General features: G+C 44.6%; 1 protein-coding gene and 1 pseudogene across 6 annotated transcripts in view; one reads left to right on the top strand and one right to left on the bottom strand.

Annotated features, from left to right (window-relative positions):
- The window catches only part of Pex19 (peroxisomal biogenesis factor 19), a 94,264-nt gene that overhangs the window by 58,517 nt on the left and 12,024 nt on the right, over positions 1–23,723 (bottom strand). For all 6 annotated transcript variants that reach the window (XR_012828382.1, XR_012828383.1, XR_012828381.1 and 3 more), the window contains 3 exons: positions 20,843–21,008; positions 15,706–15,788; positions 3,932–4,105 (listed from right to left, as the gene is read on the bottom strand). Coding sequence is in view for 3 of the 6 variants with exons in the window: in XM_075691573.1 (XP_075547688.1) it covers positions 3,932–4,105; positions 15,706–15,788; positions 20,843–21,008 (423 nt within the window). In the remaining 3 variants the exon portion in view is untranslated. The remainder of the gene's footprint in view (positions 1–3,931; positions 4,106–15,705; positions 15,789–20,842; positions 21,009–23,723) is intronic.
- Positions 10,007–11,556, top strand: LOC142582074 (uncharacterized; annotated as a pseudogene).

The raw sequence follows: 23,723 nt of genomic DNA, 5'->3' as shown, positions 1-23,723 counted from the left end.
CAGTCAAAGTTCAGACTTTAGATCACTACCTGTTCCTACACTTGTCAAAACATCCCAGTGACCATTGCTCACTCTACATAGATTAGTCAAAACACACAATGGCCATTCTGTGTCTGTTTTGCCCCGACACAAGCCACGTTTTTGTTCTGTGAGGCATGACGACCCCCAAGGCTCCTCGATGCAGAATGTGGTACTGCATGAGCAAACATAAAGCAGCTTTACCAGTTCGCCACCAAGGCACGCAGGCAAGACACACTGAATGCAACAATATCACTTGTACCTTCCCCTGTCTGCTGTCCAAGCAAGTAAATAAACAAAGTTTTGATTAAACCAACGAAGCATAGTGTCTGTTCACACGACTTTGCACATGGGGCTTCCTTCTGATGAGTATGCAATGTCTAAATCAAGCATCCTGAACGGCCAACTTAGTCGTGTTGCGTGGAAATAACAGCGTGTGTTTTGGAGCTTTGTGCAAGTTTACTCTTGGAACAAGGGCCCTAAAATGCATGTTTGCCATTAATGAAGGGAAAGTGAGACATCTACAGGGGCAATCGTAGCAATTGCTACAAAAGAAACCCATACGGGTTCCTCGAAGGAAAAGCCTCGTAGTTGAAGAAAAATTCGTCCTGGTCTGGGACTCGAATCCAGGTCCACTGCCTTTCCGGGGCAGGTGCACTATTATCTGAGCTAACCAGGCGGCTAGCAGATGGCAGCGCAAAGTCGAACCCATCAACAACTCGAAGCAAAGGCATGAGTTTGACGTAATAGTTCTGTGGAAACCCGTAAGGTGGAGAGAAGTAATTAAGGAAAGTGAGATATCCATGCAATCGCAGCAACTGCTACCAAGGAAACCCATACGGGTTCGTCGAAAGAAAAGTCTCATAGTTGAAGAAAAATTCGTCCTGGTCCGGGACTCGAACCCAGGACTACCGCCTCTCTGGGGCAGCCACACTACCATCTGAGCTAAACAGGCTGCTAGCAGATGTCAGCACAAAGTCGAACCCACCAACAACTCGAAGCAAATGCAAGTTCGACGTAACAGTTCTGCAAAAACCCACAAGGTGGAGAGAATTAATTGAGGGAAAATGAGACATCCATGCCATCATAGCAATTGCTACGTTGCAGTTTTGCCATGTTGCTGTTTGCTTCAGTGAAGCCTACAACTTTTATCTTGAATGCCGCTGATAACTGTCCCTGCGTGCCACTGCTCATCGCTCACCAGGAAAAAAAAAAAAAAAAAAAATTAAACACGAGGTCCTCCTAAAGAGAGAGCAAGATGATACAGCAAAAAAGAACACAAAAAAGAAATACTGGCCATCACATTTGGACACGGATATTGCTTTAGCTATACATTCGCCCAGAAGCATGGTGTAGGTTACCAGACGAGCACTCGCATTTTATTTTATTTTATTTGTTTATTGGTACTGCAACCCTATGGGATCTCAGCAGGGTGGGATACAATACATGAAAGAAAATACAACATAATGGCAAACAAAGTATATGTAGATGCATTGGTCACAGTCAAGAAAGAACACAAAAAGTATAAACAATGCATCTGTCATATGTGCAAATGAAACAGAGGAACAATCAACGCGGATATAATATAGACAATCACTATAAAAACCATTCTGCTAAAGACTACTATATATAAGATAAATAGTGATGTTAACTTACTTTATTCAAAAAAGTATCATGACTTATTCTTGTTATACGGTAGAAGGCAACAAACACTGACACCAAGGACAACATAGGGGAAATTACTTGTGCTTAATAACCAGAAATAAAGAAACGAAAAATTAATGGCAATTAAAGTGGATACATAAACAACTTGTCGCAGGTGGGAACTGAACCCACAACCTTCGCATTTCGCGTGCTATGCTCTAGTAATTGAGCTACTGCGGCGCCATTTCCCCATCCACTTTCTTGGGTATTTATGTGTCCTAGTAGAACCCCGGGAGTGTTAGCCAGCGCCACCACTCAAAGACCTTGGCGGCGGACGTGGAACGTTTTTTTTGCCGCGGGCGTCACGAGAACATGATCTTTTTGGGTGAAGGCAACTGGTCAATAAACCCACACATGCTACCTGAAGGCATCAGTGTTGCCGGATTCGAGACCCTCTTTCTTCTCCCGAACCCCCTTTCTTCTCGTTTATTACATAACGAGGGTCTCGAATCCGGCAACATTGATGCCTTCAGGTAGCATATGTGGGTTTATTGGCCAGTTGCCTTCAGCCAAAAAAGATCACGTTCTCGTGACGCCTGTGGCAAAAAGAACGTTCCACGTCCGCCGCCGAGGTCTGTGAGTGGTGGCACTGGCTAACACTCCCGGGGTTAAAATTATAGGGTTTTACGTGCCAAAACAATGCAATGAAACGTTGCAATGAAAGCCCTCGAGGATTGGTCCATTGCTAATTCAATGAAGATAAACGAGGATAAGACTAAGGCAGTCATTTTCAAACCAAAAAATAAACTTATCCCACCGCACGAAGATATTATTTTGAATTCACGTCCTGTAGAAATAATAGAGCAGTTCAAATGCCTAGGGGTTATATTTCCCTCCAATATGTCATCGGATCATCACGTTAATTACGTCTCAAACAAAATAGCTCAAATCACTGGCGCTATAGGTCGTTTAAAAAACATCCTACCTACACAAACTAATATGCCGATTTACAACTCAATCTTCAACTCGGATTTAAATTATTGCCACTTAGTTTGGGGCACCACAACCTTCACTAACCTTGAACGCATTCACCTAATCCAAAAAAGGTATCTTCGACAAGTATATAATACGTCATACCGACATCCAAGTGCAGCTTTATTTAGTCATTCTAGAGTAATTAAAGTACATAATCTCTATAAATATCGTCTCAGTGTTATCTTTAAATCGGAAATTAGGTATAATATAACCAATCTCAGGAAATTAGCAGCACTAAAGAAAAAAAAACGTTAAGCTATCCAACAAGACATGGTGAGGAATGGATAGTACCGACACCTCGACTTGTACTTGGACAAGAACGGCTTCACTATATTCTTCTATCTCTTCTTAATGGTTATAGTCTCATTTTTTTATTTGTTTTCATGTTCACGCGAGGAGCTTCATGCTATGTGTTTAAATAACATGGCTTGAGTTTACTTGTGTGCACATATTGCTATTTTGTGTATACTTTAGTGATTACTTGATATACTTATCTGTTTGTTTGTTTTTTGTATAAGTTCCAGTACTGCCTCCCTGCTGAACTTTAGTTTTGTAGACTTGTCAAGCTGCCCTGATCTAGCTTTTTTCTGCAACCCCTCCATCTGTATTGTAAGATGGGAAAATAAACTGAAATTGAAAACCACTTTCTGATTATGAGGCACGCCGTAGTGGGGGACTCCAGAGATTTCGACCACCTGGGGTTCTTTAACGTGCACCTAAATCTATGTACACAGGTGTTTTCGCATTTCGCCCCCATCAGAATGCGGCCGCCGTGGCCAGGATTCGATCCCGCGAACTCGTGCTCAGCAGCCCAACACCATAGCCACTGAGCAACCACGGCAGGTCACTCCCAGGGTTCTACTAGGACACATAAATACCCAAGAAAGTGGATGGGGAAACGGCGCCACGGTAGCTCAATTGGTAGAGCATCGCACACGAAATTCGAAGGTTGTGGGTTCAGTTCTCACCTGCAGCAAGTTGTTTTTTCATCCACTTTAATTTCCATTAAATTATCGCTCCATTGTTTTCATTTATTAAGAAAAAGTAATTTCCCCTATGTTGTCCTTGGTGTCAGTGTTTGTTGGCTTCTTATGATATCACTAATAAAAATTGGGCCCCTCGGTTAACCCCCTTTCTTCTCATTTCTTTATACGGTAGGTGCCACGAGACACAATGTGAATGAAATCCCATCTACAACATGAGCCACTGGTCACACAAAGCAGAGCTATCGTACCTTGTCGACAATGTCCCTCAGTGCTGGGTAGAGGAGGTCCTTGGAGAGCAGGTTCTGCATCATGCCCTGCATCATGGAGACCAGGCCAGGCACATCCCCCCCGCCACCATTGGGGCCACCCTCGAGACCCAGTGAGCCTACCAGCCGTGACAGCTCGTCTTCAGTGGGTGGGTCCTGGCCACAGAAGGAAGCAGCCATGTTCACAGTAGACACAGTGCTGATAAGAGTCTGTTACTGCGACCCCTAGCAGAGGGTAAACTGAAGTCCTTAACACCCTTTTTACCTATGAAGGACCCCTATGAAGCAAAACATTTTCTGAGTGAGAAAGTATGTTCTCATTATTTTGCCAACCTATGGTCAATTTCAAAAAAGTCATTGCTATAATTGCGGTGAAGGCAGCCACATGAGAAGTTTATCCAAGCAATGCACCCTATGCTTCGAACAACTGCATAAAGAAAAGAAAAAAAAAAAGAGAGGGCCCAACACGATACCGGGCGGCAACTCTTGTAGCATTAGCCTGGAGTCATCGTAGCGCCAGCAAAGCAAGTAGTCACTGCTCAGTCTAGACTTACGGCGGCATGTCAGGATATGCTTCCACCCACCTGCTTGCTCCTCCTATGCTTTTCGTTTTTCTTTTCTAAAACTGTGTCTGCTCTTTGTGCCTCTGCGGCATGATGGAGTGGCTTTGGAAGGGAAGTGGAGTAAACAGGGGAAGCGTCGCGATGGAGTGTGAAGCCCTGGGTGCCATGTGAGCGTAGCTTCCATTTTAATCTTCATCTTTGTCACAAAAGTCAGGCATTTCCAGTCCCCAAGGTGCCAGCACTGGCGTGAGAAACAATCAAGATCAACGCTGAGTGTCAAGTTTGGCCAGTGCAAGCAGCCCTGGCTATGCTGCATGCACATGTAAGCTTGTATCAATTTGTGTCGGGATTGGTGCTCCTGATGCATCTGTGAAGCAGCCGCAGACCTTCGAAATGATCCATGTGCCGTGCTACCTTTGAGGATGGGGAGGTGAGCCAGAATTTCAGCGGCACACTCGTGTATCATAGTTTAGTTAGGCAACATGTTACATTAGGCTTTTTGAAGACAAGGTCTTCTTTGGCGACTTCAGATCAATTTGGGGTACGTGGGATCTGGGTATCTGGCAGCCACTTTGTAACCACTTTTGCTCCATTAGTAAGCAATAGACTTCAGCCACCATTGAGTGATTGTTCATTATTACCCTTGCTCGAATGCACACCCCCACAATCTTCTAGCGAATGGGAAAAGGTGGTTGTTAACGTGTCCCACCATCTCCAGCATCTTTACCGGATGCCAACCTTGAAGGGTTACCACAGGCGCACGGTAGAAAAAATAAAAAGAAAGGAGGAATAGGCAGTGCACTGCTGATGATGATGACGATTAGTGGGGTTTATTGGTGCAAGGGCCAGATGTGGTCAAAGAGTGCCACGTCGATGATAAGGGCTTGTCAATGGAACTGAACTGCAAATTACGAGGGGTGGATGAAACACGAATGTACAAAGGCCTAAAAACATTAGCTGAAAAAGTTCGTAAAATATATATGTATTAAAACTATTACAATGAGAAACGATGCATGCTATGTACAAACTATATATTACAAATAGGTTACATACTAAAATATATCGCTGTGAGTAGCAATAGGTCAACACTGTCCTTAAGCACAAGGGCCTGGAGATATGTGCCATACAAGACGCTACTGACACAGCAGCCTCTGGTAAGAGGAAGTACTATGAATCTTATGAACTTACAATGTCCGATATGTCAACAGCTTAAAACTGATTTATGGTCGAAAAACGGTTCTGATCCAAGAAACAATGCTGGGTGATGGGGAATGTGCTATTGATACGCTAGTGAAACATGCTTTTTCTTTTCAACTTCTGCTTCCTGACATTCCAGCAAGACGTGGAGGACTGTTAGTATCTCGCCAAATTTACAACAGGTAAGAGATTCATCGCCAGTCAAAAGGTAGGAGTGTGTACCATATGCATGGCTTATCAGATACTGTAGAAAATGACCTTAGTTCGCTGTTGCTGAAAGTTGCTGGTGGCCAATTTCCTAAACATGGCTAATTTAGATGGAGCTTGTTTGAAGTTTGACTATCCAACTTTCGTTGCCAATAACTTCTGAGCTTTTTGCATAAGAACGGTATTAAGTCTGTGGTAGGAATAGCTATGGAAGAACTACTAGCCCTCCCTGCGATGGACGTGGCGATTTCATCTGCGAGCATGTTGCCTTAATCCCTCGGTGTTCACGCACCCAGCATATTCTGACATGCTGGTATGATACATATGTTGTACACAGTAGTGAATTAAGATTGGTAATTACAGGATGCTTGCACTTTTGCAGACACCAAAGCTTTTAGGCCACTTAAGGAGTCAGTAAATATGATCACTTTTTGTAGTTTCAATTTTATTATGTGTTTAACCACCGATAGTACTGCATAAGCCTCTTCTGTGGTACAGTAGAACCCCGCTGTTACGTTCCTCACTGCTGCGTTTTCCCGGCTGCTACGTCGTTTTCATCCGGTCCCGGCATAGCTTCCATAGGATTCAATGTATAAGGAACCCCGCTGTTACGTCGTAGCTGTGAAAACGTTCCCGCATGATACGTCGCAACTTAGCACCCCGAACCCGCCTGGGCTGAAGTAGGCAACGCGCTCCAACCACCATTTTGGCTTTTGACGAGTTTTGGCTGGGCTTGGCCGGGCTTGGCTATGGAACTGGCTGCAAAAAGCCGCACGCCAGTTCGAGAGGCCGCACTAAGTGGCCATTCTTGAAAAATGCTCTCACTATCATCACTGTGATTAGGGTCACCGCATGGTTGTTGGACGGGTCGACTCACGGAGGAAGGAAACTCGGGAGAGGCCCTCGCGTCACTCTTTGTGAAGCAAAAGTGAAACCGGAAGTTGGCGTTGCTCGTGGCGTTGCTCCGCCTACCGGGACAGCTCTCCTCTCTTGTTTACATTTCTCCCACGCCGCGCCGCACGCAACCGGGCTGCTCGGACGCGCGCGCTCCGCAGCAATACTAAACAGTCGTTAGCATGTTAGCATGATTACGCCAAAGAGGGCAAAATTTCCCGCGGATATTCCTTCGTCTGTTGCCATTGCCGTGGCGCGGTGACGACGAGGAGCACGAGCCGCATGATGCCGGGCAGTGGCCAAATCCTAGCTTTGGAGAAGCCGTCGCGGCTCTGGACCTCCTCTGCAGATACGTCGCACCTCACAGCGACGCTGACAGCAATTCGGCCTTCCAGGCTATTGAGAAACGTGTGGCGATTTCTACCGAGCGAAAGAAACGGCAAGCCATCATTCTAGGCTTTTTAAAGTCCTAAGCGCACTCTGTGGAAATAAATTGTCTATAGTTGAAGCTGCCCTTTTTTTCATTCATTTTCGGAGCTTTCCTCACTGTTGCGTTTTCCCGGCTGTTACGTTTTTTTCCCCCGGTCCGGTGAAAAACGTATGAACGGGGTTCCACTGTACTTATTTACGAGTGTAGGATGTCGCATATTGCATAAGATGGTCCAACTGCTGCATAAGCTACACCCGCGCTTGACTTTGATGCATCAGGGTAGAATTCAGGACATGAGTACTTCGTCTGAAGCTCTAAATAGTGCATTCCGATGTGTGCCTCTGGTGCTTGCTTTGTCACTTCAACAAACGATGTGTCACATTCGACAAGTTGCCACTTCCACGGCAGCAACAGCTTCACTGAGACTATTACAGGATTTTCAGAGTGAAACACCTATTTCTTTATCAAGTTTCCTCACACGCAGTGAAAAGGGTTGAGTCACTGCAGGTCGGTTCTGGAAAAGTGTGGCACATGTCAGTTCGTTCACAGTATCATAACAAGGATGCTCAGGATTGGCATATACATTTGGAAAATAGATAAATCTGGCATAGCACCTTTGCAGATAAAGTGACCACTCATTCAATTACCGTATTTACCCGCGTATAACCCGCCCCTGCGTATAACCCGCACCCCTAACTTTGAACTCGGCGGAAAAAAAAAAAAAAAACTCGCGTATAACCCGCACGTTTACCTGAAAAAAAAAAATGAGCGCTAGAAAGATGCAACTCACACTCAGTGATCATTTCGTTTTCAGAACATTTATTCAAACGACCGCCACCACGTCACTGGTTATCCGATTCTTAATCGTCGCCGCTCTCACTACTGCCATCCGAGGCTTCATCGCCACTCTCAAAGACGTAGTCGTCCTCGGAACCATCCAGACTATTACTGATCGCACATTTTTTAAAGCTTTTGCGCACCAAATCGGCCGGTATCGCTTTCCACGCATCCACGATCCACTGGCACAGCAATGGAATATCAGGCCTTCGCACGCGTCCCGTCGGTGTGAGGGCGTAAATGCCGTCGGCCATCAACTGGGCATACAGCCGCTTCACGTGTGCCTTGAACGGCTTGTTCAGGCACACGTCGAGTGGCTGTAGCATGGACGTCATGCCGCCAGGTATTATGACGAGGTCGGTGCTGGTCTCGGCAAGGCGAGCCTTCACCGCATCAGTGCAGTGGCCTCTGAAGGAATCTAGTACGAGCATCGACCGGCGTGCCAGCAAGGCACCTGGTCTTCGCTCCCAGATTACTCGAAGCCAGTCACCGACTCGGCCACTGTTCATCCACGAATTTTCTTCCGCACGCACAACGATTCCTGGGGGCAGTGGAATGCCAGGTGGCGTCTTGCGTTTGAAAATGACATACGGGCGCAGTTTCGTGCCGTCAGCCAAAGCGCATAGCATGACTGTGCAGCGCAGCTTGGCATTTCCGCCGGTCAGCACGCTGACTGATTTGGAGCCCTTTTTTTCCATGGTCGTGTCCATCGGCATCTCAAAGTACACAGGTGTTTGATCAGCATTTCCCACCTGAGACAGCAAATAGCTGTGCTCCTTCCGAAGTGCGATCACATATCGTTGAAAGTTCAACAACTTTTCCTCGTAGGCTTCAGGAAGCCACTGGCACATGGTTGTTCGCCGCCGCATAGAAAATCCATGTCTTCGCATGAAGCGCTGAAGCCATCCACGGCTTGCACGAAACTCACGTGGAATGTTCAATTCCCGGGCCAACTTCAGGGCTTCCATTTGCGCCATCTCAGTCGAAACCACGTGGCCACGACTTCTCTGCTCCTCAATGAACTTCGCAAGCTGCGTCTCGAGGTGGGGGTACGCGCCAGTCTTCGGACCCCGAAACGCTCGCCTGTTCCGGTTCGTTGCTTCGAGACTCTCTTTTTTCTTCCTCCAGTCGCGAATGCACGACTCGTCGACGTCATGCTGTCTTGCAGTAGCTCTGTTGCCGATTTCTTCGGCAGCGGCTATAATCTTTAGCTTCTCTTTCGCTGTGAAACACTGCCGTCGAGTCGCACTCATGATGCCAAAACAAAGCAGGCAAACAGTGCAAACTGGGGTAAGTACACTAAACAGCGCCTAACGCGAGGCTCAACAATGCTGGCCTTTCGTTGGCCCTTCATCGGCTTGACAAGCGTCGATGACGATGGGGATGGCGGACTACACGGGGAGGCCGCCGCACATTGCGGGGAAGCCGACCCCCCCCCCCCCTCCCAAGGAAAAAATTCGCAGATAACCCGCACCCCCACTTTTTAAACGCGTTTTTTCACATTTTGGTGCGGGTTATACGCGAATAAATACGGTATGCATAAAGGCTTTGTACAGGACTTGTCCTGAAGGCACCTGTGGCCAGTCCGATTTCCAAGTGGTGAACAGGATCAAGCATCTTTAAGGTGCTCGGTGTAGCAGACTGATAGGCTACAGCTCCACAGTCCAAACGTGTATTTACAAGGTTCTTGTACAGGTTCATTAGGCATTTCTTATTACTGCCCCATGCTGTGTGTGATAAAAGTTTAAGAAGGTTCATTGTTTTTAGACATTTCTGTTTGAGGTGTTTTATGCGTGGAATGAAGGTTAGTTTCGAGTCTAACATGATGCCTAAAAATTTGTGTTGTGTATTCAGAGTTAACTGCTGTCCATAAAGCTTTACACTGAGATCTGGACCAGGCTGTGAAGAGTGGGCAACACAGCCGTGACTATGTCACCCAACATACCGCTCTTTGTGCAGGTCCTGTATGCGTGCAATGCCTTCGTCTTCAACGGGATAACATCCCTCTCGGACGGCGGATGCTCGGAGCTTCGCTGCGGCATTATCGCATCGACGCGCATGAACCCGAACAGCGATTACGCTACATCGTTCACTGAAAGCTGCACGGTACTGCTGCCAACGCCACACGTGGAAGCCACCTTCTGCGCATCTTCGTCGAGCACAATGACCATGGTATCCGCCCCCAACAAGGACCTGCTGCTGCCTATAAATTGGAGCTCACCAAGGGACAGCTTCAGTGGGCACGGCAACACAGCCGTGACTATGTCACCCAACATACCGCTCTTTGTGCAGGTCTTGTATGCGTGCACTGTCTTCATCTTCAACGGGATAACATCCCTCTCAGACGGCGGATGCTCGGAGCTTCGCTGCGGCATTATCGCATCGACGCGCATGAACCCGGACAGCGATTACGCTACATCGTTCACGGAAAGCTGCACGGTACTGCTGCCAGCGCCACACGTGGAAGCCACCTTCTGCGTATCTTCGTCGAGCACAATGACCACAGTATCCGCCCCCAACAAGGACCTGCTGCTGCCTATAAATTGGAGCTCACCGAGGGACAGCTTCAGTGGGCACGGCAACACAGCCGTGACTATGTCACCCAAAATACCGCTCTTTGTGCAGGTTAGTAATACGAAATACTGTTTCCGTAGTGACTACCTTTGTCTTATAGTGTTGCCGTGCCCACACACTGTGTTATGCAACTTTTCTGAGTGTCTATCGTTAGTGGGTTTGCTGCTTAAGCTGTCGGGCGACATAGAAGAAAATCCTGGACCGGTAACTGAAGCGATGTTTGCAAATGTAATCCAGAATCAGAAAGAGATCCTGTCGAAACTCACTGAGGCTCAGTCAAATCAGGCTAGCTCTGAAACGAGAATGCTTGAAATGCAAAAACGACTTCTTGCTATTGAACAGAAACTACAAAGCTTTGATGATACTCAGCTCCGGCTCACAAACGTTGAAGCGCTTGTTGACAGGTGGGATGAAAGCGCGACGAGCCTTGTTAGACAGGTTGATGATTTGGACAACCGCTCTAGAAGAAATAATTTAATAATTAGAGGCATGCAAGAAGGCGTGCAGGAGAATGAAGTTGTACTGATGAAAAATGTCACTGAAGTTTTTAGAGACATTCTGAAGGTGCAAGTAAGCTCAATTGAAAGAATTCACAGGCTCGGAAAGAAAACACCTGGTAGAAACCGCCCAATTATCTTTCGGCTAGCGGATTTCAGGGAGAAAGTAAAGATTTTGAGCAATTGTACCAAGCTTAAATATACAGAGATAAGCATTAGCGAAGATTACTCCAACATGTAGTAGAAATTAGGAAGAAACTGTGGAACTCGTGTGCCGAGGAAAGAAAAGAAGGTCGTAGGGGCAAACTTGTCTTTGATAAACTGAAAATGAATAATATATTGTATGGATGGGATCAGGATAAAAACTTGAGGTACCAAATTTCGAGAGTAATTGAAACTGGCAACTGACTTCAACAAGGCAAACAGGATGGCTTTAAGATTATAAGCATAAGTGCGCGGAGCATAATAAACAAAACCGATGCATTGGAAGTTGTGGTTTTGGAACATGAACCTGACGTTATTGTCATAACGGAGACATGGTTACATAGCAATATCAGAGACGCCGAAGTCGTGCCAATTGGTTACGAAGCATTTAGAAGGGATCGAGGAGCAAGAGGCGGAGGAGTAGCCATATTGGTTAAGCAAAGCATATTGTGTGCTACCCTTGAACAATAGGATAGTATCGAAGCTGTATGGATTAAAACTAACTTGCTGATCGAACAGTTTATATTGGAGGTGTATATAGGGCCCCAAATACTTCACCTGATGGAATGAATAGCCTAAGGGAATTTATGGAAAGAAATTTTCGAGAAGGAGACAATATCATTCTTCTGGGCGACTTTAATTTACCGGGAATTAATTGGAGCTCATACTCACCCGGGGAGGTAGACGTGGCTAGTTGCGAACAGCTTTTGGACTTGGCGTTCTCTTATGATTTAGAGCAAATTGTAGGAGAACCCACCAGAGTGTGTGGTACAACCTCATCTATTTTGGATCTTATTTTAGTGTCGCATGGGTTGGTAGGGCTTTTGACGGACTGCCACGTAGAGGACGGAATATCAGACCACAAGATTCCAATAGCTACTTTCAGTATGTCTCCATCCCCCTCACTGGGTAACCCCAAGAAAAGAGTTTGGAATTTTCAATCCGCAGATGATGTGGGTGTCTTAGACTATCTCGAAAGCTCCTTTGATGCATTTACCTACTTGTATCAATCGGATGTGAGCATTGATGATTTGTGGAATTTCTTCTACAGCGTAGTAACTCATTGCATAGATAAATTTGTTCCTAAGAAGAATAAAAAATGCAGAAAGACAAATCCTTGGTTGAACCGAAAAATCATTCAGGCAAAACGGAAAATTAAAAGAAAACGGAAAGCATGTTCTCAAAAGAAGTATGCAGATGATGAAACTTCAATTAAGGAAATGAGGCAAGAATTGAAGCGGCTAATTAAGGAGGCGAAAGACCAATTTTACAATGTAACATTGACGAAGTTCCTCTCAGAAGCACCGGCTAAGTTTTGGCGATATGTCAATCCGCCCAATAAGCAGTGCTGTTCTAATCCCGAAATTAATGATGCTGAAAGTGCTGATCAATTTAATCTTTTCTTTTCGTCGGTTTATACAAAGGATGATGAAGCAGTGCCTAGTGTATGTGAATTCTCTGTCCGTCCTCCCATTTCGAATATTAAGATAACTGAGGAAGGTGTTCTGAACCTTTTACTCAATATATAGACTAAAAAGAGCCCTGGACCACACGATATTCCTAACGAATTCTTAGTGAGGTATGCTGAATGGGTGTCTAAGTTCCTTACAAAAATATTTAATTCCTCAGTATTGAATGGGTCTTTCTTTACCGCATGGAAACTAGCAAGAATAATACCAGTTCATAAAACTGGGAACACTTCAGACATTAGCAATTACCGACCAATTTCCCTCACAAGTACATGCTCTAAACTTCTGGAACATATCATATCCAAACACTTGTCACGATACCTTGAAATGCATAACTTGTTATCCTCTGTGCAGCATGGATTCCCTAAAGAACTATCTACGATCACTCAATTAGTTGAATTGGTTCATGACACTTCACAAACGATAAATTCCCGTGGACAGATGGACCTCATTTATTTGGATTTTGACAAAGCATTCGATAAAGTTTCCCACTCCAAACTTTTGTTCAAAATTAATACTGTGTTTAAGAATCCTAACCTCACAAAGTGGTTTACATCGTACTTAAAGTGCCGTCAGCAGTACGTTCAAATAAACGAGCATAGGTCCAGTCTTCAACCGGTGTTATCCGGAGTACCTCAGGGAAGTGTCCTAGGTCCTCTCCTCTTTCTTATTTTCATTAATGACTTGACGCATCACATTTCTGTTCCAATAAGCCTATTTGCTGACAACTGTGTTGTTTATAATAGTATAGACCAAATTAAATTGCAATGCAACCTTGATAACATTATGAAATGGTGTTCTGACTGGCAAATGGTTATAAATCCAACTAAATCAGTAAGCATGTCTATTACAAGAAAAAAGAAGATCCTGCTATTTACTTATAGTATACATGGCAACAAGCTTAAAAAGGTAGAGGAGCACAAATATTTGGGTTTATTATTTAAAAGTGACTTAAGCTGGAATAGGCATGTAGATGAAGTAAGTAAGAAGGCGAATAATGCGCTTTGGAGCCTAAGACAAAATTTACACACAGCAACCTCTGAAGTTAAAAACTTGGCCTATAGAACACTGATCAGACCAATCATTGAGTACGCGAAAATTGTCTGGGATCCTTACACAGAGAAAAACCGTAAGAAACTGGAAAGGATTCAGAGGTTAGCTTCTCGATTCATCTTCAACAAATATGGTCGACTTCACTCCCCTTCAAAACTATGTCAGCTTGCAAATCTTCCCAGCTTAGAATTAAGGACTAAGTATGATAGGCTGAAGTTCCTGTTCCTTATTATTCATAATGAAATAAAGATTAATAGGACGAACTATTTTGAAATTTCTAATAACGAATCTTCTAGACATTGCCACAGCATGTATATTCCCCCTCCGGTAACCCATAATGACACATTTAAATATAGCTTCTTTCCAAGAACGATAACAGAGTGGAACATGCTTCCCGATTTCGTAGTTCAGTCTACCTCTTTAAATAGTTTTCTGAGTAATTTGCATGCCATTATTTATTCCGAGAGCGTGGTCCATTAAAGATCTGACTTTCTGAATCATCTTATTTTATGATTTTGTTATTATCTGTGTATGTTGTTCTTATTTTACATGCCTCAAGGTACACTGACTGGTTTTTTTCTGCTTGCCCTATTACAATGTATATGTAATGTAATTTCTTTTTGTACGTTGTATTCAGATGTATTGTACGCCCTGCCTGAATCAGATGTGTTGACGTTGCTTATTTTATTATTTTTCTCCACTCCTGTAATGGCCCTAAAGAAAGGGCTGACAGTATCAATAAAGAAAGAAAGAAAGAAGAAAAAGAAAAAGGACGCAGGAGCTCTTCATCCAGATTAAGCTTAAATCCATTCTCACAGGCCCATTCTGACACTTCGTTTAGACCAAGCTGAACCTGTCTCTCACAGATGGCAAGTTTACATAACTTAAAGCCCAGCTGGACATCATCTGCACTCTTTAGTAACCATTGTACTCTTTATAGCACATGCCTCTAGGCCCTTGTGTTTCAAGGGCTCTGGCGAGGCAGCAGTGCTCCAGGTATTTTTACCATCTCATATATTTTCTATTCTGCGTCATTCTTTTACGATGGATTTTAATGTTCATAGTATTCGTCATTAGTCATCGCCATAATTTTATAGCACGTAGATTTTACGCACTTTACAGCGACTATTTTTAGACCACTTTACAGCCAAGTCACGTTTTCCATAGTACATCGTCACCATTACCACTTGTCATGGCGCAAGGGCCAGATGTGGCCCTTGCGCCAATAAACACTACTAATCATCATCATCATCTTTATACCTCCATAATTGGGCCCTTTCAAAATTTTCTGCAAAAATATATTTATGAAAAGGCATCACACTCACTTCAGCGTGTTCTCTGTTTTGTAGAATAGGTGTAGCACAGCTTCATCTAATTTTGTCTATTCTTACACTGTAATCTGTGACAAATGCCCACTCAGGCACATATCACAACAGCTGTGAGCTCTATTCAGAGCAACTGTTCACTAAACCATGTTCAAACCTGTCCAGAGCCTTTTTGAGAGTACAACATAAAATGGTGAAAGCATTCACCAAACCAAAAGTAAAAACCTGCGATGTGGCACAAACCGTGACATTCAATATAGGTGCAGCCTTAGCCAAATGAAGCAACAAGTGTGACATCTGCCTCCTCAACTTCGCTCAATATCTTAAAAAAGTACCAAATGCCTTCTCTAAGGGGTTCAAAAGACATCAGGCGCCTTTCAAATATTTCTTGCTGTCTACATACAAAATTTGTGCACAAGGTTACGCAGTAAATAAGAGCATTTGCATGCACTGAAGATAAAAGTATGCATTTCCTGCAACTTGACTGTTAGCTCCAGAGTGCTTACCCCAAAAGCAAGGGCCGTGTCCGAGATGTTCCGCAAGGTTTCATTCAGCGTAGCAGAAAACTCCTCATCCGAAGCAGCAGAGGCTGCAATTCGCAGAAACAGAACAGCTGGACTTTCTCCCAAAAATACTATCTTGACACAAAACTGTCAAGCCAAGTCATAAATTCTTAGGCATTAAGATGGGCATACGTCACCACCAAAGTAATCACAACATTCATGAATATTTCAATACAGAGTAAAGTTACTGGCCCATGCCAATCCAGAGCAGCCTTTAAAGCAGCCAAAAATGCGTTTCGGAGTAGCAGAATGGTCTTCTCGAGCAGGTTTAAGAAAGCGAATGCAAAATAAGAAGCCTTTACAGTGGGCAAGCCACGCGAAAACCATGTAAAATGGTTGCTTGCCCTGAACCTTAGTTAAAACATTAAAAATTACATTACCGCTGTGTCATAGTCCTCCCTGTGGATTGCGAAGCAAATAGTAGTGGTGCTTGAAGGTGTGCTAAAAAAGCACTTAAATTACGTGACAAGAACAGAAGCAAGTCAACGGGTACATGGATACTTTGGAGGTGTTTGAGAACTTTCATCTTTGTCTTGTTGCTATTAGGTAACATATGCTTTAGATGGAACGCTTCATGAAACAAAAGGTATGTTGTAAATATAGCGGAGTTTCGTGTAATTTACTCAAAATTATACAGGTGGAAATTCCGTCAAGGATTTTGATAAACACACTACACTAGCTATGCAAGTAGTTGCACCTTGATGGACACAAAGTCCTTATGCGTTAAAAACACCTTAAAAACTCCTTATGCTGTCCAGCTCATTGCAGGGGAGAGGAAGTAAGTCTTGCTTTTGCCAGCTGAGAGCATTAGCATAGCTGTTATCAGCTTCGCCTGATGTCGTCGCTGGCATACTACGTAATCCCCTACATAATGTGGTAGATTGTTTTGCGTACTGAGTGTAAAATTTGATGATGAATACAGTTGCTGAACGATTTTTTGACTGGCAGGAAGCCAAATTATCACTCAGTTCGAAAAATAAAAAAATATGTATAAGAAAAGCCTGAGCATCAGCGGTAAACAGAATTTATTTGCTTTTTTACAATGCCAGAAGTGTGAAAAATTAACTTAATTCTGCTCTGTGTTATGCTACTACGGTAGTTGGGACAGCAGGAGCTTTTCGTTTTCACTCTTTGTGCAGCCCAATGTGTTATGTGCACCACTGCAAAGTGCAGACATGTGCGCACGACTATGTAACACTAGCATATTTGGCTGTATTGAATGAATTCAGCTCAGAGCTTTCTGCCTACGTGTGTACATTTCCCATTCCGTTCAGTAAGCGAACAAATTTGGCAGGCATTTGAGGCCTAGTTGACTGCAAACCACCCGTGGACGTGGGGAACTTGGTTCGTACAGCTGCCAGTCTAGCCCCTAGCGTGTGATCTCACACTTGATAAGACGATGAGGTCTGGTCTTTCGGACTTTCGGGTGACCACGTTTCACCGCCTAGCAAATGTTATCATACAGCGCAGGACGTGCCTGCATGTATCGGAAGTTTCTTGAATGCTATTGATGGTTCTATCAGCTGTCTGTTGTCACCTTACCTTGTGTATTCTGATTTCATGTATGTGCAATGCGAATGGCGTAGAACTTTCTGGAAGACACGCAGGCACCAGCGATTACTCTGGAACCTTCGATGACTGATGTATAAAGGCTGACAGGCTTGACCTGCTGATCAGATTTCGCCGATCATCGACTGTGCTCGCAGCTACCGTTTTTGTGGGCACAAGTTCGCCCAATAAAAGTTTGTTTCGGCATTCACAGATTTGACGCTGTATTATTCACGATCAATACAACGTGACCGACTTTGACCCGAAGATATTTAGGCATGGATTGTCTTCGTTCTTCATGTGAAATGACATCCTGGTGAAGGAGAACTTTTTCCCAACCCGTGCAAACTACCTCTGCGTTGTGCCTGCAGCACTCCGTTCAGAAGTTCTGCACGCCCTGCACAAGGATCAGACAGCTGGGCACCTTGGATTGTCCCGTACACTTGCAAGAATACAAGAGAAGTATTACTGGCCGCACCTGACCGCCGACGTCGCCCGTTATGTCACGACTTGCCGTGACTGCCAACGACGCAAGACATCGCCAACGAGGCCAGCAAGATTACCACAGCTGATCGAGCCACCTTGCCGACCGTTTCAACAGATCAGGATGGATTTGTTGGGACCCTTTCCAACGTCAACCTCTGGAAACAAGTGGATTGTTGCGGCGACGGCCTACCTCACCTGCTTTGCTGAAACGAAAGCTCTGCCGAAAGGTAGTGCAGCAGAAGTGGCAAAATTATTCATCGCGAACATCTTGCTGCGACATGGTGCCCCAGAAGTCCGCATCACCAACAGAGGAACGGCATTTACAGCAGAGCTCACCTAAGCCATTCTGCAATACAGCCAGACAAGCCACAGGAGGACAACTGCCTACCACCCGCAGAGAATTGTCGTAGGGAGTGGCTGAGCAAGACTCTCGCCACCATGCCACCAATGTATGTCGACATTGAGCACAAGACGTGGGATGCCGTCATGCCGTGTGTAACCTTCGCTTCCAACATTGCAGTGTAAGAAACAACACAGATCACACCGTTCAAGCTGGTTTACGGAAGGAACCCAATGATGACTCTCGACGCCATGCTGCCACACGTCACCGACGAAGAAAATGTCGACATCGCCAGTGATCTTCAACACACCAAAGAAGCCTGACAGCTCGCCTGCCTGTGCATCAAGAACCAGCAAAGAACCTACAGCCGACATTACCAGCTTCGAGTACACTACGTGGAATACCAGCCTGGCGACCGTGTTTGGGTTTGGACCCCGATACGCCGACGAGGACTGAGTGAGAAACAATTGCAACGCTATTTCGGACCCTACAAGGTCATTCGACGTATTGGCGCGCTGGACTATGAGGTCGTGCCAGATGGCATTTTGCATTCAGAGCAGCGCCGCGCACAATTGGAAGTGGTCCATGTGGTGCGTTTTAAGCCCTTTTACCTTTACCAATGCTGATGAACTTTGTTATTTTGTTGTTTCTTTACTATGGGTGCTTTTGTTTATTACTTTCATTTGTTTGCAGCATCGGGACGATGCTTTTTAAGACACGTGTATTTGTTTACCTTTATCGGGTGACCACGTTTCACCGCCTAGCAAATGTGACGACCGACTTTCCAAGGCGGTTTGCCGCCTGTCATCTTGCCGACAAATTTCGGTCACAATTATACATTAGTAACTTAGTGAACTTAGAAGCATGGGGAAGTCAAAAAAATTATTCAGTGACTGCATCTCAAAACAGAGGCGTGCTACAAGAATCAAGCTGGAGTTGTCTAATATGGTTGCCCAAGTTTTATAATTGCACAATTTTATGGGAACAAGAAAGGCTCAGTGTGAAATGCACAGTGGCAACTCCCAGCTCTTGCACAAAGCTGCAGTAAAAGACGTAAGCAAGCACGCTGATGTGATACAGTTTGGGGTGGGGCGAAGGGTGCAGTGCGATTGCTTGCAGCACGAGAAAAATGGCCAGAAGCAATCCTGCCGGGATGCCTAAGCAACCTGCTTGCCGCGGAAAATAAATGAACACCAAAGTGCATGGCTTGGCAAGACTTGGCTCGGTCTATCGCACTGTCAATGAAGCCGACAGTCTACGACAAGTCACTCTCGATGTTGTGAAGAAACGGTGCTTGAGGAGTTAGCTTTTTTCTTCAAAAGCCCGAGCAACCTCTTTAGTGCAGGGTGGGTGCAGATTTATCACATTTAGCAAAAATGTAGCAGAGTTCACCATAAGGTCCAGTTTGGAGTAATTGGTGCTGCAGTAAAGCATGTGTATTGTGTGTGGGGGAGATGGCACAATAACAGCTATACATGTACACTACAGAGAAAGAGATTATATCCTCGTAAAAAGTAAAATAATGTATGTGCAGCAGTATATTTCATCACATACTCAAGGTCACACAATTATGGCAACTCCATTCTTCCAGCCATCAAAAATATGCGATGTGACCCCCTACACCTGCTGCACTGCACATAAGGCATTATCCAACACCTGCGGAAAAAGAAAGCTAGTGAAAGACACTGAAACATGTTAACGTCATGGTGCATCGAGGTAAACATGAAACATAACAAAACGAAATATGTCAGCAATGGCACATATCTTTCACACACTGTGCCCACAATGTATCTTCCCACTAGCATGAGGCAGCTTGTGGTGCACCCAGTGTGACAACTGGCTGCACAGCACAGCATTTCGTGTGCAAAACCACACTTTGACCAGCTGTTTGGCACTGAGTGCACCATCAATGTCTGTGCCTAACAGCTGACTTGTGAAGAAACCCATGATCATTTGGCTATCAAAGTGCAGTCAATCTTTGTCAAATTTACAGGGGATGGAGATTTAGTGTACGCACTGACCACACTTTTCATCATCTACCTGTAGCTACAGCATGACAATGATTGCAATACAGGCTGGTCAGGTCTTAGGCAGACTTATGCGTGTGCAGCAACACATTCACAAGCTTTTGTCTTATGAAGGCACTTATTTTCTGAGGAATCCATTATTGGGGAACTTTTAGGTAATCCCCGCAAAGTCTGAATTAACCTCAGTGGCAGCCCGAGGTTCCTCAAGATAGTACGAATTGCTTGAGGTACCATCAGCACCTACCCTGGGTGGTGCATCTGAAGCCCTACTTGTCTAAGTGACTTGCTTTTCAAAAATATTCTAAATATGTTTTTTTCCTCCTACTTATATAGCACATGCTCAAGTTGCGCAGTGCATAAGGATGATGCTTATTTGGGAAACATGCAATGACAATGCTTGTAGTATGCCAGAGGACAGCAATAAAATTGATACTCACAACGAGGAAAATGAGACGGGAGGGTGCCAGCACACATTAAAAGTGGTCCTCATATCTGTTTTTATACGTGACTACTTGTGGCTGCTGTTTGGTGACCACGCAACAAATGAACACATGTAGTGCTTTGTCTTAGACTCTTTTAGCCAAGCTATGCACTGATAAAATTCAGCCCGTTGAAAAAGTTCACAAATAGGTTTCACTCTGTGTGCTGGACAGAGTGTCTATGCATGGTCAACACGTACCGGCCCGGTTGGCACTCTGTGCAATGCGGCTGAACTGCTCCTGGAGCTGTGGGTCCTCCTCCAACAGACCCTGCATCACATCAGCAAACTGGCCGAACTCGGCTGTCCACGGATGCTGCCTCTCGTCAGCCACGGGCTGTTCTGCCAAGCTGCGATCTTGCTGCACCTGCATGTCCCCAAATTCTGAGCCTTAAGAGGAAGCTCAAGGCCAAGTTCGATTTCCCAAATAATATACACATGAAACAAACAACGACCTTGTTAGACAACTTCTGGACCAACACAGATGAAATTTGTTGCATTTAATAAAGAAAGTTGAATTCTACGAACTGTCAAAAGCAATATGTACATTTAGAGCATCCAAGCTTTTACAAAAATTGTACAAAAATCTGTTTCAAAAATTTCAGCATGTTTACAAATCCATAAGTCCGCACGCAGAACAAATCTCACAATACTGTAACTATGGAGCATCTCAAGCAGACAAATGTGATCAGAGTGTACAGCTCACCTAAAATTGGTCCCATGTTTGCGAGGGTGTTGCAAGAGTCCTGCTAGCAAATTCGGGGCAAATTTCAGAACAGTGTATTATACATTGACTTTGTCCACTTCAGATGTCTCATGGTGATAGCATATTTTGTTGCACACTTAAGTTGTGAACATTAAGCTTTCATTTTTATTTGTAGTTTATCTTTTGTTTAAAAATTGACAGCTTGAATAAAAAATCTGCTGCCTACAGTAGGTAGACCGTAAATTTATTTAAAATGCAACAAAGCTCATCAAATTCGGCATGGAAAGCAAAGCAATTTCTCAATTCCTTTGTGTTTACATAACAGCTACGGAGGCACAGCCTGCTCTTAATGAGAGCAACATCAAAGACTTGTTTTAAAGGAACACTAAAAGCAAATATTAAGTCAAGCTAAAGTGATAGATTAATGCTCGAGAACGTCTAAGGTATCGATATTATCATGAACAAAGCTTAGTAAGAGAGAAATTGAGGTACAGTCTTGGTCAAAAAACTTGAAGCTGCTGCGAACGGCTGCAGAGTAGCTATGCTACGCTATCGCGGAGCTGCCACCGTCTGTGCGTGCCGCTGCTTGCTTGTGCCAAGGATAAAGAGGGCAAGGAAAGCATGTCTCTTACTTCCAAGCGTCGTTTGATAACAGCACTCATGAAAAACTAGTGCGGCGAGTACGGCGCAAATGCGACGGTGGTGAAGCGAAAGCCAGCCGACCAGCTAGCATGCCGCTTACAGCGTACGCTGGATGAGCGGGCGGGGGTCTCTGGCGACTCTGTCAAACACGATACGCTCAAATTTCGCAATTCCGAGTATCGTCATCATCAGTTAATGTTTTCCGGGACCAAATTAAAGGAAGAAGGCTACGAATAGTCCTTCGCATGCTCGAACACGGGCACTTTGCGAGGGTGGTAGCTAGGATCTGATTTAGAAGCTGAATGCTGTATTAAATAATGTGCCACAACGGCATCTCGTATTTCTCATTATGAATGTGACAAGTAGCAAATTAATCAAGTAAGCATAAGCTTCCGGGTGGCACCTGCATCTCTCGACGAAATCATTGGGGGGAGCATGCCTTCAAGGCATTGAGTGTGATTCGGTCTGTGGTTGCCCTGAACAATTGCAGCTTGCCCATGTGTTTGACTGTAAACTAGCCAAGGTCTCTGGTTAAAATGACGCTACATTTAACCCATTTCTTTAAACTACCTGTGAAGCCCTTTCTCGTAGAGACAAACGATACCTTAGTAAAATATATCCAAAATACTTCTTCCAGTGAACCCGTGGCAGCGACAGCACCGCCGGTGCTGTCGCTGTCGTTGATATACAACTATGCGTCTCCTCGCGGGATTGAACTTCGTGATGCAAACAAGGCCTAGCTTCAGAAGGATCGACATCTGAGCTGTGTTGTCTATTCTACGTTCTTATTCGTCTTGAGCGCACTAAACTTTTCCTTAAAGCTTAGCTTTTGCTTAAACAGAATGCAGATTAATCACAAAGTGAACATATGTGTTGGTGTTTACAACAGCACGCGTTTCAAGCAAGTTTTGTTGTTTTCCTTATAATAATAACAATAATAATAATCCCATTGATCGCACTTCATTCTTTTTAATTTGGTGGAATTAAAATGAAACATGGCATATTTCCATAGCGTAGCAGGCGACAGAGAGGGGGGGGGGTGTCAGTATAGGGAAAGGGGGCCTGCACGTGCATTAGCCCAGGGCTCCCATTTTTCTTAATCCGGCCCTGCCTGCACATGTCCCACTTCTCTGTGCCAATATGTAAGCGATGCTTGTGCTCCAATGGCATCATTTGTTCAGGACATTGTCCACCAAAAGCTCGCCAATGTCAGCCTTCACTCAGCGTGCGCTGTCACTCACTGAATGCTTTCTCCTCTTGAATACCGATGCTTCCTGCCACTTTCTCACATCACAGAGTGAAGAACACCATGCAATCACCATATATGCTGCAGCTGCTTCTACATTGATCGTGTTGCTCGATACTGTAGCAGTCACCGATCGGTGATGCCTCAGATCCCACTGTATACCTATCAACCTGCGAACTTTCCAATTTATAAGATACCTGGACACGACACTGTGAAGGGAGGGGCTGAGGAAGGGTAATTTCACGGAGTTTGGAGGCCGACAAGTGAATCTTACTTGCAAACAGAATTTATTTTTCATAATATTAGATGAAACCCTTGTCAAGTCGTAAAACAAGCCCAAACTCATAAACTTGACGAGTAAATCAGGATTGGCAGGTGTGCTATTCTGTTACCACTGCCATCCAGACAGTAATTCTTGCCATTTAGCAGCTCAACCTGAGCCAAACCTACATGCCGCTGACGGTATGACCACATGCTTCACTCGCTCA

The sequence above is a fragment of the Dermacentor variabilis genome, chromosome 5, assembly GCF_050947875.1.
Source record: "Dermacentor variabilis isolate Ectoservices chromosome 5, ASM5094787v1, whole genome shotgun sequence".
Lineage (NCBI taxonomy): Eukaryota > Metazoa > Arthropoda > Arachnida > Ixodida > Ixodidae > Dermacentor > Dermacentor variabilis.
The sequence above is the reverse complement of the archived record's forward strand: the minus strand, read 5'-3'. Positions and strand labels throughout refer to the sequence as shown.